This window comes from Contarinia nasturtii, unplaced genomic scaffold (genome assembly GCF_009176525.2).
Source record: "Contarinia nasturtii isolate CC-2019 unplaced genomic scaffold, AAFC_CNas_1.1 Cnas_scaffold_4084, whole genome shotgun sequence".
NCBI classification, from domain to species: Eukaryota; Metazoa; Arthropoda; class Insecta; order Diptera; family Cecidomyiidae; genus Contarinia; species Contarinia nasturtii.
The window spans coordinates 594,863-611,951 of record NW_022201380.1 but is presented as its reverse complement, the minus strand read 5'-3'; the positions used below and the strand labels follow the sequence as shown (position 1 = coordinate 611,951).

Below are 17,089 nucleotides of genomic sequence, written 5' to 3'. Positions count from 1 at the left end.
AGAATGTTTTACAAAATGTTTTATTTGGATTATTTTATTTTAACATTTTTTAAAATTTTTATTTTACAATTTTTTTAACATGGCCTAATTTTATGACATTAGTTCATGAGTAAGAAAATGGGGGACTTAAATAATATAACTTTGCTTATTTTTTAGTAATATACATATTTGTAATGCGAATATTTGAATAGGATGATTAAGTTTCAATTTTTGACATTTATCGTTTTCTTTTAATAATTTCACTTGCATATTTAAAATATTCATTTGAGTTACTTGATAAAAAACAAATCGATTTAAAAATTAATTTTTCAACAGAAATTCCAGTTCAAAAGAATATGAATTATTCAATGCGATAAACAAATGCTGATTTTCGTCGAATGTTAACCCATTTGCAATTTTCGTTTAAATGATTTTCGTTCACATCTTTGGTAATAATAGACACGGTGACCATGCATCGTCCTTCAGCCGATGCCGCTATTTCTTTATAATCATTTGCATCGACGTTCAAATCAAGTGAATAAATCTGTAGTGTTGTTAATTTCTTTCCCCATGCCAATATTCGTATAATACCTTTTGCTGTAAGTTCTTCAACGGTAATTGTTAAATGTTCCAATGTTGAAATTCTGGCCATTTCTATAGCGTCAGCTTCGGAAAGTGATGGTACAATCAAGGCCAAATGTTTCAACGTCTTCAGTTTGGCTATGGCATCTACGCAATCGTCATCGGCACCCTCAAGTACAAGCTTTTCAAGTGGTACATTCTGTTGAACCATTCGATTGATTAATGTTCTCGGTGAATAATGGCGACCAATCAAACTCAACGCTTTCAATTTTCGTAAATGTATCAAAAACAAAATGTGGTTTTCAAATGCATTGCCTGTGTCACAACTGGCTGCGAACGTGAATTCGGTTAAATCTGGCACATGAGTTACAAGTTCCGGCAGGATATGGCTTGTGATTTGTTGGCAACAATATAATTTCATTTTATTAATTTGTGGATTCATTTCCAAGAAGCTTAGTAGAGATTCTTCATTCATGTGTTTTATGTCGAAAAATTCAACATTCGTCAATGCTGGCACATGATGAAACATCCAACCGAAATTTAACACAGTTACTCGTCTCAAAATCAATTCTTTTAGCTTCGAATTTAAATTGAAATTGTATAATCTGCCATAGTTTATTTCCAATCGTTCCAATGACTTAAATTCACTTTTGAACCGAATCACATTCGTCGAATGCATATTGAAATCACCATTTGGAGCTCTTTTAATCTGGGAACATCCACCGTTAATTACAAACTCGGTTAATGTATGACGACAGTATTTTGCAATCATTTTTAATGCATTTCCGTAAGTTTGGTAATCTTTGCAATTCAACCATTTGATCGAACGAATCTGATTACCGAAAATCGGAAAACAAAGTGGTACATTTTTTGCACGGATCGCATTTGGACGTTTTAAATCGTCATCGATGCAAATCTGCTTATATTTTCGGTGAAAGCACATTATGGCGTTTTCTTTGTAACGCACACATGTCTCTGATGCACGAATGAAATCACGCAATGTTGGCAACAGCAATAAAATCTCTTGCACACAATCGTCATTAAGTGCATTCAAAATGTTACGACGTGAATCTTGGGCTGGTGGAGCATCCATTTTTTTTTTTTTTGTTCTTTTAAATGTAATTTGAACTTTAATTGAAGCCGAATTTTTAGCCAGAAAAATATGGTTTTCTCTTCTTAATTGAATTTTTTCACAGATTCCGATTCCACTTTTGTATTACCAAAAATTTAACTTTTCTTTCTCCGTTCGCTCAACTTTACTACCCTTAGATCTAAACTTTTATCAAAGTAAATCTTTCGATTAAAAAATCTGAATAATTTCGTATTTTAGAGAAGATGCTTGTGAATTCTCCAAATGGGGTGATCGCACAAAATAAAATGTGATCAATATTCGAATGCACCGCAATTTAAACCTGACTCTCATTAAGAAATCATTCAAAATTACATTTTTCGAGGACATTACATAAATACATATTAATTAGTCTTAATTATCTATAATTAGAACTAGAAAAAACCAGCAAATTTTCGACTTGTTATTGAGGAAAATTTTGAAAATTGTCTTTTTGAGCTGTGATTTTTTTTACCTGCGAAACATTTATTAACCATTAATGACGTCTAAAGGAGAGTGAAATATTCTTTTAGTAGCTTCTAGTAGATTCTACTCTTCAAAAACTACCATTTTAGAGGCAATAATTACTTCGGTCTGTACGACCACATGCAAACTCAATAGACTACTTCCAAATGGCCCTAATCGATAGTAAACAGTCCAAACAATACCATCTAGCTCGGTTTTGATTTCACTGATAGGTATAAGAAACAAAAATTTATAATTATTTAACAAATGAATTTTGATTCGTTTTTCATTTTAAGAAAAAACTGGAGGTTGGTCCCTTCCAACAGTTGTAATTTCCGAGTCCAAGAACAGATTTGGCTCAAATTCCGTTGGCATTCCTAAAAAGGATGGCTCTTCCTAAAAATGAAATGGATATTTACTTGTGTCGCCATCTAGTGTCCGATTCTAAGAACTTATCAGCCCATGTAGTAGTGTATTTTTAGTTTTCTATAGTAAAAATGTGTGTCTACCCCCTAGAATTATGTTCTAAAGAAAACAATAACAGATTAGTGAAAATAATAACATTACTGCAGAATTTACAAGAAGTTTATAAATGCATCCTTTTGTTAATTAAGCACTAATCAATCTTTTTGGAACTTTCCAGTCAAAATTCCATGTAAAAAAGGTTTCGCCAACAAGTTTGTAAGAATAAATCAAAAATATTGTAAATACAGATTTCAGTTGATATGAAAAGCGCGTATTGGTTAAGCATGGACCTAACTATAAGTAATCTCGAGTGGCTAAAATCGATTGAATTTAATACAGAAAACTTTTACAAATTCCAAGTTATGAGTTAATGACTTTCACCATAATGATGTAATAAGTCTGCTTTAAAATAGAACGCGCAACTTCTGTTCAACAAAATATAATTGATGAAAAAAAGTCATAATAAAGTCACGCATACAAAAATGAAATGTTTGGTTCAGGTTGGAAAGACGAATAAATACGGTGTATAAAAATTGTAGTATGAATCATAATAAAAGATCAGCCGATATACTTTTCATGACGGGTAATTGAACCAAATTTGTTGCATATTGGACTGATGCCGATTTTTGCAATGTTATTTCAAGAAGAAAGACATCTATTACAAGAACCGTTCGTTTTTAATAAATTTAAGCAAAGGAAAACGTAGAATATCCTTAAAGATGCAAAAAGAAACACAAACAAAAGGAATTAATACTACGAATGCCACACGATGACAAAGTTTTGATGTTTTTTCACGTTCAACTCACATTTGCATTGTCTCTCATACAGGCGGGTGGGTATATGAGGTAAAAAAGACAATTTTTTGTTAAAATAAACAAGTGACCTACACTTGTGAAAAAAACTTTTTTTTTCTTCTTCAACAATCCATAGAAAAAATGACATTTAATCACCCACCTTATAATCTTTGATTTTTGTTTGTTTTCCGGCCAATAAAAAAGGTAATATAACTTTCCTGCAATTGATTCCAGCCAAACGGACTTCATGTACGTGCGGTGTTTGATATGGATAGCAAAGCAATATAATCGCCATTGCGTTCAATACGATGTATGTGTACGCACGTTTGTTCAACTTTGTTGTAACGAGCGAATACAATCTTTTTTTAGACATAATAGCATGTGGAATAGTGGAGCGAGTCAACAACAAATCGGTCCGGTTGAATTGTAAACATTTTCCGGTCGTTCACACGTGTGCGCGTACACATCGTTAGTGTTCCGTGGTAATTAGGAATGCGTTATGAAATCAATCCGTTTGCCTTTTATCCAATTGCCTGTTCAGACGCTAATTACATATTTATAGCCTTGCTGCAATGATTCAATGAGGGAATATGAAGTTTACTATTTTTCCTTCGTTTGTTTTCCACACTGTTTTCCTCGATTCATACAAAATAAAAACAAATTTTCTTTTTAGATTTTTTAAAATTACAAAAAAACACTCTTTATTCAAAATGGCTTTCAAATCGATTGTTACAATATATTATTAGAGAGAGAAGAAAACTTAAAATTTATCAAATTTTTAAAGATTCATTTCAAACATTTAATTTAGATTGGCTGATTTTGGCATAGCACAGAAAAGAACATAACCCAAAGTTCAGAGACTTTGTTCGTTTTTTGTTCGTTTTTTTTTGGATAACATTGCTGCTTTCGAACCCACAATTTTGAATTTATGCAAAATAGAAGATCTTACATGCAATTTATACAATTTTTGTAAACGTTAGGCATTTGTCAATTTTGTTTGCTTTACATTCTATCTGTATATATACAACAATCAGCTGATTGGGCATATTGTGATTTATGCACAGAATATGCATTTTACAACCGATACGATTATCATTAAAGCAATCAGTGCCAAGATTGCAATGATTATATACGAAATAATCAAAAAGGCATTGTCGGACATGCTACCCAATCCCATATCGCATTTAAGGACCAAAAGACTGGTTTTAAAGCTGTCGAAGCCTCCCTCACTCCCGAACTTGCTCCTTGCTCTTATGACGCCGCAATTTACATCATCACTGTAAAAAAAATTAAATAAAATTTATTAATATTCTCTCTTTCTCGCCTCTCCCTCTTTTCATTTAATTTTTCTCTCTCTATTTCAACCTCTCTCATTCTTTCTATCTCTCTCTCCCTCCCTTCTAGTATGTGTACCTCACTAAATGTGTGAAATTTAATAAAGTTTACTACATTTCAGCGATAAAAAGTCAAATTAATCTCTTGTTGTCACTAAGTTTGCTTCAAAAATCTGATAAAACATGACTGTTACCACTTAATTCAATTGTGGTTTTTCATAAAAAAAAGTCGGAAAAATTACATCACTTTTTCTCTGTGAAATTTATTCTGACGCAGAGCGTTCTAAATCATTTTACAACATTCAATGGGAAAAAAATGTTCAACAAAAATTCAGTTTTCATTATTTTTCATAAATTATTTCCATGTTTTCAATATTTGAATGTGAAAGAAGCAAAAGAAGATGTAAACAATGAATAAGTTCCCACCAAAGAACGTAGCGGACGCAACTACTGACGATATAAACGCTTACATAGCTCTAGCGTATCATATACGACGCTATTGCGATTCTAAGTTATGTTATCTTGATGGAGTGCGTCTTTCTTTCGCTTTTAAATGTTTTCTTCTTTCTCATTCATATAGAAATTGTAATAAATATAAATCTTCTCATTGTTCAAATGTTTTTTCTACATTTTTCTGTTAAACGTATAATACAAAAACGAATGAATTTTTCTAATAATCAGCATAGTATCGAATCTTCACACCAACTCCAGTCTATTTTCACTGTTTTTCAAAAAAAATATCGACTGGATTCATCATAGCGGAATTGAATGTGTCTCGTGTTCTGTCCATTGGGGGGGGGGGGGGGGGGGCTGTACGGTCACCATACATATATGTAAATGATAATTCAAAAAATACATTCGAACAGGGTGTGACCAACACAGCGAATAATGGCATTTCCCTTTGAATAACGGAAAATCAAATGTGTTTTGTTGAAATGATTTGAACACGTAATTGAGCCACGAATGGCGTAATCTTTCAAAGTTTTTCCGTGATAAAGAAAAACCCCGGTTGGTCTCTTGCGATTCCAGGTTTGTTCCGCATAGAGATACATAAAATGGTGTATTATGCCACCGCATACCAAAATAGACCTAAATGAATTTTACACACCTCAAAATTAATTAAATGTGCAACGCAATGGGGATAATGTTAAACACATACATCACTTGTGCATTGCGTTCTGTTTATGTATTAAATACATAGTAACAAGAATAATCGACACTAATTTTATCTGAAATTCGACGTAGTTCCGTTTAAAACCACAGTTTGCATTTCGTTCGAATGATCGCCTTGCAAATGAATTCATCGAGATATGTGGCATTCAATTAAACTTCACTTGACTAAATGGAATGAGCGAACGTTTAAAAATAATAATACCGAATGGAACGAAACAATCGAATTCTGTTTAGAACGAATTCGCCGACTGGAATGATTTTATACCAAGTGAGCAAACAAAAAACAATATGATTAAGTGTTTAAGTGCTGTCTCATTCGTTACTTTGATAGGACTTCGTCATATCGCGAATTGAATATTGAATTGTTATTTTGTCAGCAATTGCAAGTGAGTCAGGTTCGTTGGTGGCATAGTAATCAGTCACTCTGGAAATTTCAAAGATTTTTTCCAACATAGCATACTAATTTTAACTCTGACTCACATTTAAAAAAAATATTTTATAATACTATCCGCAATTAATGCTTAACACGCAACAATTACCACACGAAAAAAAACCTACATTGTCACACTCAGCATTGAAAAAAAAAATTGTTTACACTATGCATTTGTACGAGTGTATTTTTTTCTTCTTCGAATGATCAAAACACACAGTTGTTGACGCAACGGCCTTCATTGCAAAGGCGTTTACGTGATGCGTTTGTTAAGCATTGGCCGTACGCGTGCCGCTGCTTATATATTTCATCACATAAACTTTTTGTATGTATGTACTGAAATGGAATACACACTGGCTCAAAAGTATGAGCTCATTCTCCAAATAGTTTATATTAATAAACTAATCGACACAAACATCTTTTTCAAACCAAAAATTAAAACTTGTTAAAACCCAGCATCGGGTGTGATATTATCACAATCCACATACTTTTGAATGTGAGAGGTAGAAACGAAAAATAAAAACAAATAAACTTTCATCGAACATTTTCGGATGAATTTTAATTAGGTTAACTTTCAAAATGAAATATGAAACTTACGTCAAATCGCCAGAAACTGTGGAAAAATTGAAAACATTTTTTTTACAAATTTATGAAAATTCAATTGAAATGAATTAAATTGCGTATAAAAAAAAATACCTGATGCGAAGGCAGCACAGCAAAATGCAAATAATAAAACGAACTTCATCTTGATTTCTTTTTCTTTTAAATTTATTTCACCTTTCGTAAATGACGGTCAAACAACAACTGATGAGTTGAAATTTATTTAAACAAAAAAACTTGTTTTTTACACGTGTGATCGTGGTATACTTCTTGAATTTTTATGTTGTTGTATGGCGTTTTTTTTCCCACTTTTTTGAATAGTTGCTGTGTGTGACACTGATCTTTACGGCTATATTGTATGCGAGTGAAATAACAACTGAAACAACGTTCACAAAATATACGCGGTCAAACGGCGACATGAAGGTAATAACAATGCCCATAAAGGCAACAATGTACACGTACACTCACTCGGTTCGACGATAACGCATTCAACGCAGAGCAGATGTACAATAAATACAACAATAAGCACCATACGCACATCGAACATAGATACACACAGACGATTTCTCAGTTGGTTCTATTTCTATGTTTTTGTTATTCGATTTAGGTGTGTTTTATTGAAATAGGAAAAAAACCGAAGACTTTTTGTTTGCGACTTAATGTGTGTATGCGTTTGAGTCTGCGACGGGTTTGTTGTTGTTGTTTCCATCATATCGCAATTCATTTTATGGCTGATTTTATTAGTTCTTTTATGAATTCATCCCTTCTATTTTGCTGCCGCTTTTTTACTTGCTTGCGCATCATAGACTCGATACGACACGATACCGAGTCGCAAGAGAAAGAGAAAGCCAATTCGTCATTCGGCTTCATGATGATACAATTGTTAGCGGTTTTGTATTTAAACAGTGTTTTGTTACTAGTTTAATTTGACTTCCGATGCCATACATCTCTTTCGTTTCGTTAATTCTCTTTCTTAATTTTATCTTTGTCTTGGTTTGTTCATTCGTTTCGCTTGTTTATTGTTCTCTCTTTCTCAATTACTTCGCTCGACGTTCACTCCATCATAGTTTCTCTCTTTTCGAATTCTATATCACAATTCTCTCTTGCTCGGCGTCTATTTGGTTTCTTTCGGAATATCAATGTTTTTCAACAACATGGAATGATGTCATCGAGATATGAACCATACGGAGATGAGATAATCACCATATTTTGACCTCTCGTTCTGCGGAATCGATAGAATGATAAAATATAAAAAAATTACTGCGGATTACAGAAATTGAATTGATGCAACAATGAAATTTATGTTCAAATTAATTTTTTTGTGCGATGGAACTGTGCACTTTATCGCTATTTTACCGCATGTTACTTATGATATCATTGTCAAATAACAACTTTCAAATTTGTATCAGTGTGCGATGGTTCAAGGCGTTCCAACACACATTTTCGGAACCTTTTACAAGTTCACCGTTTTTGGTCTATTGAGACCGAAAAAAGAATCATGTCGCACAATCAAAGTTTGAATCTATGATACGCACGAAACATAAGACCATATCGGTCATCACCAAAGGGAAGGGATACCTTTTTCTATTCATTTTTCAAAGTTCGGTTTTTTGAACATGAGGTAACCGAATTTGTCATTTAATTCAATGAAAATGTTGTAAATAGCGAAAATTGGATTTTTTCATGGGAGATAGAATAGATCTTAATTGAAATTTTGTAGACATTCTCTGTTTTCGTTAGCGAAAGTTCTCTTATAGTGTCAAGAAATAAAATCACGGAACACCTGTTATAGGGTACACTCTCACTAACGGGAATTTCTGTAAGCTAGAGAAGGAGGTGCGATGCAACGTGCTGTTTTTGCTCTCAATCTTTCACATTGATTTTGATGTCAAACAAGCATATGAAAAAAATGTCAAGTTTTTTCTTTGATAATTCAAGATGTTTTTTTTTTGTTGATAAATATACATTTTTTCCGCGAATCCAATTTAAAATCGCAAATCTGACTTCTGTTTTGGTTTTTTCGTATAAAAATTATCTATCCTTTGTTTTCACATGCGAACAAGGGAGATAGCATTGTACACACAAGCAATCGTCGCGTTGTTTACGAATAAACAGAACAAAACGTACACTAACACACAAGGAAAAACAACCACTTGGCGCACAATTCGGCGAAATGTCATGCGCATTAGATGGTCTGTTGTCTCATTTTCTTGCTCTGAATTTTCAATATCTCTGGTCACTTGATGGGGATTTTATCAATCTAATTCGTCAAAATATCGATTTTTCACATGAAAATTATTTGGAAAATTAATGAGTTTTTTAGATGATCTCAAAATGAATGATCAAAATAACCGACTTTCCATTTCAAATTTAGCCCGAAAAAAATGCAACAATACCGAATCATCGCCTGCGCTGTCAATTTTGTGACATTATCGTTGTGTTGGTGCTATGTTAGAAGCGGCATTTCATCACATTTTGTCATCGAGAGTAGTCGCACCGACTAATTTATATTAGTGTGTTCTGTTAGTGTGTTTTTTTTTTTGTGCCAAACAAATATCCTTAATTATTTTTCGTGAATTGTTTTGAAATTGACAATTGGCCAATGGTGGTATAAATTGATGCCAAATTAAATAAGAATAGAAAAAACGAAAAGCGTACAAATTTGCGAGATTTTGTAGAAGATCGTGACAAATTTTGGTAAGTAGTTCTGTACACAGCATTTACCAAACATTTCTTCGTCAATTCAATGCCAACTACGTTTTTCGTGCATTTTCCATAATTTTTTATCTTTTGCACAAAAATTAACAATTTTATTCGCGAATTTCACAATTTTGTGAAATTGGTTGACATTTTCGCGCCATCGGCTCTGTTTCACGCCACCGTTATTGTGTGATCCAGCTAATAAATAAAGGCATTCATTCCAACTGATGTTTACAATTGATAAATGGGCACAACATTTTTGTGTTTTTTTCTTCTCCCGTTCCTTTGGCTGGAAACATACATCGTTTGTGTGTTATCTTCTTTGAGAAGAGTGTCGGTGATTTTTGGTGCGTTTAAATAAAACATTGAAGCCACGATTTAAGTCGCACGGAAAACGGTAAATGTGACCATTTTGTTACATAGCATTTGGTTCTCCTTCAATTTCTTGACAGAACCATTCATTTTCCAAGCAACTCATTATGTGTTTTGAACGAAATTATTTATTTATGATTCACACATTTATGCATCGAATTTCTGCGGATTTTTCTGAATTTAGTTTTTTGTTCACATGATGGCTTTGTTAAAATCGGAACAACAGTCACTATTCAAATTCGATCTCAATTTTTTTTTTGAACAGCTCTTTTAACCACTTTCATCTTCTGTGGCTGAAAAGTTATTCCAATTTTTTTGGGTAATGCATCTGAGATATCGGAAATTTAGTTCTGCCTGAATTATTTTTACAATTTGATGCATGCCTGAAATAAAGTCAAGTTAAAAAAAAACAAGTCGTAATTTATCTTCTCTATCTCTCAGCAAAAATGAGTAAGAACTCTCGAAAGCGCAAGCATGGTGGTCCAAACGGTCTTCAATTGGGCGTAGGTATTCAATTGGGCAGTGGTAGTACAGCCGGAACGAACCCACCGTTAGACGAAGTTGATGAAGAGGGCATGGTTGTGGCCGAAACTTATGCGGAATATTGGCCAGCAAAGTTGAAAATTGGCAAGAAGCATCCGGATGCTGTAGTTGAAACGGCTTCTCTATCGTCTGTTGCTCCAACAGACATCAGCTACGAACTCGAGATCCCAGATGAAACAATCGATGAAGGAAAATTGAGCGCATTACAATTAGAGTCCATAATCTATGCATCGCAAGCACACGAACAACTGCTGCCAAACAACTTCCGAGCTGGATTTTTAATCGGTAAGCCTGTAACAGTTGACTCTGTAACAGTTAATACCAACATGATTGCGTTTAATTTGTAATTAAAATTGAGAAGAAATTTCATAAAAACGGAAGATATTTTGTGTTTATTGGTTGCACTTTTCCATGGATATTTATAAAAAAATGTGACAATTTTTGTGTATTATGTAGGCGATGGTGCTGGTGTTGGCAAAGGTCGAACGGTGGCCGGCATCATTTTCGAAAGTCATCAACGTGGTCGAAAGAAGGCCATTTGGATTTCGGTTTCAGCTGACTTGGTCGAAGACTCCACGCGAGATTTGAAAGACATTGGCGCCGGGAAGATCAAAGTTCACAATTTGAGCAAGGTAACGCAATTGATGGAACATGAATTGGTTTTTTTTTTCTCTGGGATATGATTGGTCGGTTTTTTATTGAATTTTTTCGATTCCATTCGTATTAAACAATAGTTTTTTCAATATTTCAGTTCAAATATGGAAAAATTGATTCGAAAATCAATGGTTACATCAATGAGGGTGTAATTTTCAGCACATACTCGTCGTTGATTAGCAAACAAGCAAAGAACAAGAACATCAGTCGTTTGAATCAACTGGTGCAATGGTTTGGCGCTGATTATGATGGTGTCATCATCTTTGATGAATGCCACAAGGCCAAGCATTTGGTCAACGCCAAAGGCGATAGCTCACAAACTGGAAAAGCGGTCGAAGAGTTACAGGAACGACTTCCAAATGCTCGTGTTGTATATGCTTCGGCAACTGGTGTGTATGATGAATGACTCTTTTGGTCAATGAGATTAGAACTGAGAACTCTAACCTTTATTTCTTAATCTTGAATTCAAACAGGTGCGTCCGAGCCACGGAATATGGCCTACATGAATCGACTTGGTCTATGGGGAGACGGTACACCCTTTAGAAACTTTGCACTGTTTCTCACAACCATCGAAAAGCGGTAAGAGATATAAAACTTTTTGGTTTTTCTTTCACATTTCAAAATTAAATTTGATTCACAGAGTCACACAAATCTCGACAAATTTAAAGAGATCTATTTGGATAAAATTTATTCGGATTTTGTGAAGTTTATGTTTAAAATTTAATTATTTATTTAATTAATTTGTTGATCTGATTTTAGTGGCGTTGGCGCAATGGAAGTTGTTGCAATGGACATGAAATTGCGTGGAATGTACATCGCACGACAGCTGAGCTTTAAAGGTGTCACATTCAAAATCGAGGAAATTCCATTCGATGAAGCATCCGAGAGAACATACAATGACTCTGTAGCTTTGGTACGTTGGTTTTCTTTATCAATAGTTTCAAATTACTTTGACGTTGGAATTGTTAATTTTTGTTGTCAAAACTTTGAACTCAATTGATTGACGTCTGCTAATAAGACATACCTCTAGATCAGTAATGCGCAAAGGGGAGGGGAGAGTGGGGTTTACCCCCACTGTGACTTCAAAATTCATCCAATTTGCTAGGGATTTTCGCCCGGAACGAAAATTTTTCTCGACTTCCTAGGGTTTTTTGAAGAAAATTTGGAAAATTTTTACTCGCATATTACTGCTCTAGATGTGTTTTGTAAAGAGTTGCTTTTACACTACGTTTTCAACTTACAGTGGATCGAAGCATCAAAAAATATCGTAGAAGCGATTGCATTGATGAAGGTTGATCGAAAGCAATCAAAAGTAATATGGGCACAGTTCTGGGGAGCTCATCAGCGCTTCTTCAAATACTTGTGCATTGCATCGAAAATCAAATTCGCTGTCAAAGCGGCACAAGATGCTGTCAAGGATGGAAAATGTGTGGTGATTGGGCTTCAGTCAACAGGTGAGGCGCGCACCCTCGAGGAACTCGACATTCAAGGTGGCCAATTGAACAACTTTGTGTCGACAGCCAAGTAAGTTAAGATTCTGTTTTGCATTTTTTTGAGCGAAATTTTATTACTTTTGCATAGTGTCCGTTGTTTCACATCAAATATGACATTATTATCGATATTTTATTTAACTTAATCGATATTTTCTATGCTCTCTAGAGCTGTATTTCATTCAATGATCCGGAAGCATTTTCCAGCTCCAAATAAGCCAATCCAAAAGGAAAAAAAGACAATCGCAAAAAAGGAATCGAAAGTGATTGCACCGAAAGCAACATCGAAGCCGGCACGTAAGCGTTCCGCTGGTCCATCACATGCAAGCACACGTACAAAACGTCCACGATTTACCATCACCGTTCATGATTCGGACACAGAAACGAGCTCTGACTCGGACTGTGATATTGAAATAAATGAATGGGACAGCTCGTCAAGCGATGAAAGCATTGTCACAGGTAAATTCAAAATTAAATTCCAAGCGAGCAATTTTCCCAATTTTTAATACTGTTTTTTTCCGAATCATTTCGAAAAAGTTGCTTCAAACAGCAGTGACACGACCGTTATACTCAATCACTCAAATCATTCAGATTTCGATGATGATTTCGACGATGAAGACTTCAAGATCGTCGATCTTCAAAAGACAGACAGTGATTTGAATAACAACTCACAATCTGATCGCGGTGACAATGAGAAGATGAAGTTGAACGCAGAACAGGCTGCTCGTATGAAAGCGGATCTATTGAACAAGATCGAGAAACTTGGTGAACGTTTGCCAACAAACACGTAAGTATATTGAATTATTTTTAATTGAGTATGGTCTCTTTGCAAATGAGGTTGATTTCATTTGAAAATAAAACAATTCATTTATCGTTGATTTAAATCACGTGATATATCTGAGATTCAATCAAACCTGAGATCATTTTCAATTTCACTTTTTAAGTTCATCATTTTTTCTGATTTAAAATCGATTTCATTTTTATTTTTTTCTTATTTTAAATCGTAAATCAACAACAGATTGGACAATTTGATCGATTTACTCGGTGGAACAAGTAAGGTAGCCGAATTAACAGGTCGCAAGGGTCGTGTAGTGCGAACTCGAAAAGGTGTCGAATATGAGTCACGCGCCGAAGATGATGTCTCATTGGAAAAGCTAAATATTCGTGAAAAAGAACGTTTTATGAATGGTGAAAAATTGATTGCAATCATTTCGGAGGCGGTAACTACATATTGAAATAAATATATAAAAATACGAAAATGATGAAGAATAATTAATTTATTTTTTATATGTCTTAAGGCATCAAATGGGATCTCACTGCAAAGTGATCGTCGGGTAAAGAATAAGCGTCGTCGTGTGCACATCACACTCGAATTGCCATGGTCAGCTGATCGTGCCATTCAACAATTTGGTCGAACACATCGTGCCAATCAGGTCAGTCCACCGGAATACATATTTTTGATTAGCGATTTGGCTGGCGAACGTCGATTTGCTGCATCGGTCGCAAAGCGACTTGAATCACTTGGAGCATTAACTCATGCCGATCGACGTGCAACCGACACTCGCGATCTCTCACAATTCAACGTCGAGAATCGCTATGGCAAAAATGCACTTGGTACCGTTTATGATAGCATCCTTCGTCGTGGTAGAAACGATTCGATCCCACCACCGAAAGAGTATAAAGGTGACTTTTTTGAAGATTTATCGAATGCATTGATTGGCGTCGGCTTAATGGAAGACATCGAAGGTTTGACGAACAAGCAACGTCTCAAGGACGGAGCCCGATCAGATATTGCCAGATTCTTGAATCGCATTCTGGGCTTGCCGGTTAAACTACAAAACCATCTGTTTAAATACTTCACGGACACGATGGATAAATTGATCGATGATGCCAAAAAGGCTGGCAAATACGATATGGGCATCATGGACATGGGCAATACCAACAACGTGAAGGTGCTCAGCACCCGAACATTCAATCGTAAACATGCCACTGGCATTGCACCCATTGAGCTTCATACCATCGAAATTGACCGAGGAATCACATTCGAAGAGGCAGAAAAAAAGTAAGTAAATTGTTTTTATTGAGACATGATTAAAATTGAGAATTACTTGAGAATAAGCCATATTTTTATGGCCTCAATGATCGTTTGGAGATAATTTATCATAAAACTGAAAATATACGTCACTAATTTACAATTTATTCTAGATACGCCAAATCAAATGATCAGAACGAAGGCTTTTATATATCAAAAATCGGTTCACGCAAAACAGCCACACTTGCCATGTTTGCAAATAGTTCACAGCATTCAACTCTAATGCAAATTTACCGTCCAAATGTTGGTATTTTGACGCGCCAGGAATATTTGACTGATATTCTAAGCAAGAACTACAAAGTGGCACCAAAAGATGCGAAAAAGTCCTGGAATGACCAATATGAAGCATCGCAGAAAATGTGCGCGCATAAATATTGGTGGGGAAATTGTAAAAATGCAGCTGCTGGTTTCTTTTGTGATGTAAGATTCGCTAAAAAATAAAATATTTTTGTTTTGGTTCAAGAATTTTTAACAAATTCTCTTCTTACCTCCCTTAGTTCGGTTTGCGCAAGCGTGAATACTACGTGGTGGCTGGTTCAATTTTTGCAGTTTGGCAGCGCATTGAGCACCAAATCAACCAACATGAACAAGGAATGGTGGGCAAATTACAGGTGATTCGTATGAAAACGGCCGAAGGACGAAAGATTGTTGGAGTTTTGGTGCCACAATCCAGCGTCACTCACATCATCGAAGATCTCGAAAAAGACTCGGTTCAACTCGACAACTAATTGACATGACTTTATTTCATGCAATCACACATCTATTCGACGTAGATCGTATTTTTTAAGTTTTGATGAAATCACCCAACGAATATTTACTTATTTTTTTTCTAGTTTAATTTTTTTTATTCATTTAATTGCTTCCACTGCTTATGGTTTTTTGTAAGCAGATAGTTCAGAAAAGAGCCAAATTAAGCAAAATATTGAAAATTAAGTTAGACTGATGACTGAATTTCTAAAAGAGATTTCTTATTTTCAAGGGAATTTCTAATTAAGAAAAATATTCTAACAATGGAAGAAATGTATGCGAACAATCGCTTTCTCATCCAAAAAGACTAGAAAAATAAAATATTTTTGAAGTTGACATTGATATTTATTGTTTTTGATTTGGAAATCTTTTTTTTTCTCTTTAATTATCGTTACTGTCTATGAAATTTTCAACGGTGAGCATATTTCCTTTTTGTTACTCTCATGTGTGCATGCATGTGTATGACTATGTCCTTGACTATGGCCAATGGCCATGGATTCATTTTTAACTTGAAAATAAATTTATACCCTTTTCAGAATAAAATGACTGATTGACTGTAACCAAATCAACAAGTGCATTGGCTATGATGCACCTTTGTTGTTTGCTCTTTGCAGATTATTGAATATTCGCATTGATGAACACCCGATGAAATCCATGGTATTGATGCATATTCGTGGATCAAATTTGCTCAGCGAAGTAAAATAGGCACCTTTAATGGCAAACATTTTCTGCCGACTGTGTTCGAGCTCTAATTGGAACTGTTACTACACACTACACACACACACACACACTGTTGTTATTCATCAGTTCTCTTCAGAGTTCTCATAGTCACATAGTCTATATAAGAGCGAACATCAAAAAATAAGTCTTTTTTCTTTAGTTTTCAGTTTTTGAAATCCGATAATCGCATGTAAGTTTCGGCCGAGGGTTTAATGTACTTTATTGTCATTGGATTGACATTTTTAAATGTCTTTTTCTGCTTTTGATAGCCATTTTTCCTTTCTTTTGTATCTTGGTAGAGAACACACGTACATTGTTTTGATAGTACAATACAAAGGCAAACTAACTCATTAACTCATTGGCCTTGGGGATAAAAACTGCTGCTAATTATACTAAATTGTGTTACCAATGCATTTTGCACATTATTATTTTTAATCAAATTAAAATGTTTTTTGCTAATTTTTTGAGCTTCATGGTCACCAATTCCGGTATGTATTCATTTCCAAATCCTGTGAATCGTTCATTGGGCAATTCAATGATAAGAAGTACTAATGTATTCGTGTCGAGATGGAAAATCGAGCATTATATACAATCTCTCATCCGATGATCTCATGTAAGTATGGATCGGGTTGTAATGTATAGTTTATTGTCATTGGCAGAAAATGACATATTCAGTTTCTTCCGAATTTTACACTCCAGTCACTCTTGAATTTCTTCGGTGCGCTTCGAATAAATGTGCGGTTTTTTTGGGATGTGTATTTTTTCTTAAAGCTAGCGAACACAATTACACAAATGCAAACTAACTCATTAGCTCACACAAATGCGCATCTTGGGGATACAA

At 34.6% G+C, this 17,089-nt stretch overlaps 1 protein-coding gene and 1 long non-coding RNA gene across 2 annotated transcripts; one reads left to right on the top strand and one right to left on the bottom strand.

Annotated features, from left to right (window-relative positions):
* Window positions 1-4,054: 4,054 nt before the first annotated feature.
* On the bottom strand, window positions 4,055-7,414 carry LOC116350326. The gene is made up of 3 exons (XR_004202013.1): window positions 7,027-7,414; window positions 6,928-6,943; window positions 4,055-4,670 (listed from the first exon to the last, which is right to left on the bottom strand). It is a non-coding gene; the product is annotated as an uncharacterized LOC116350326 (long non-coding RNA).
* Window positions 7,415-9,416: 2,002 nt separating this feature from the next.
* On the top strand, window positions 9,417-15,870 carry LOC116350373 (protein strawberry notch-like). The gene is made up of 13 exons (XM_031782150.1): window positions 9,417-9,627; window positions 10,444-10,830; window positions 11,002-11,177; window positions 11,297-11,588; window positions 11,673-11,778; window positions 11,959-12,112; window positions 12,443-12,723; window positions 12,859-13,148; window positions 13,227-13,476; window positions 13,708-13,909; window positions 13,988-14,751; window positions 14,895-15,201; window positions 15,279-15,870. Exons 2-13 carry the CDS (start codon window positions 10,449-10,451, stop codon window positions 15,507-15,509), a joined length of 3,435 nt encoding a protein of 1,144 aa, XP_031638010.1. The 5' UTR covers window positions 9,417-9,627; window positions 10,444-10,448; the 3' UTR covers window positions 15,510-15,870.
* Window positions 15,871-17,089: the final 1,219 nt, after the last annotated feature.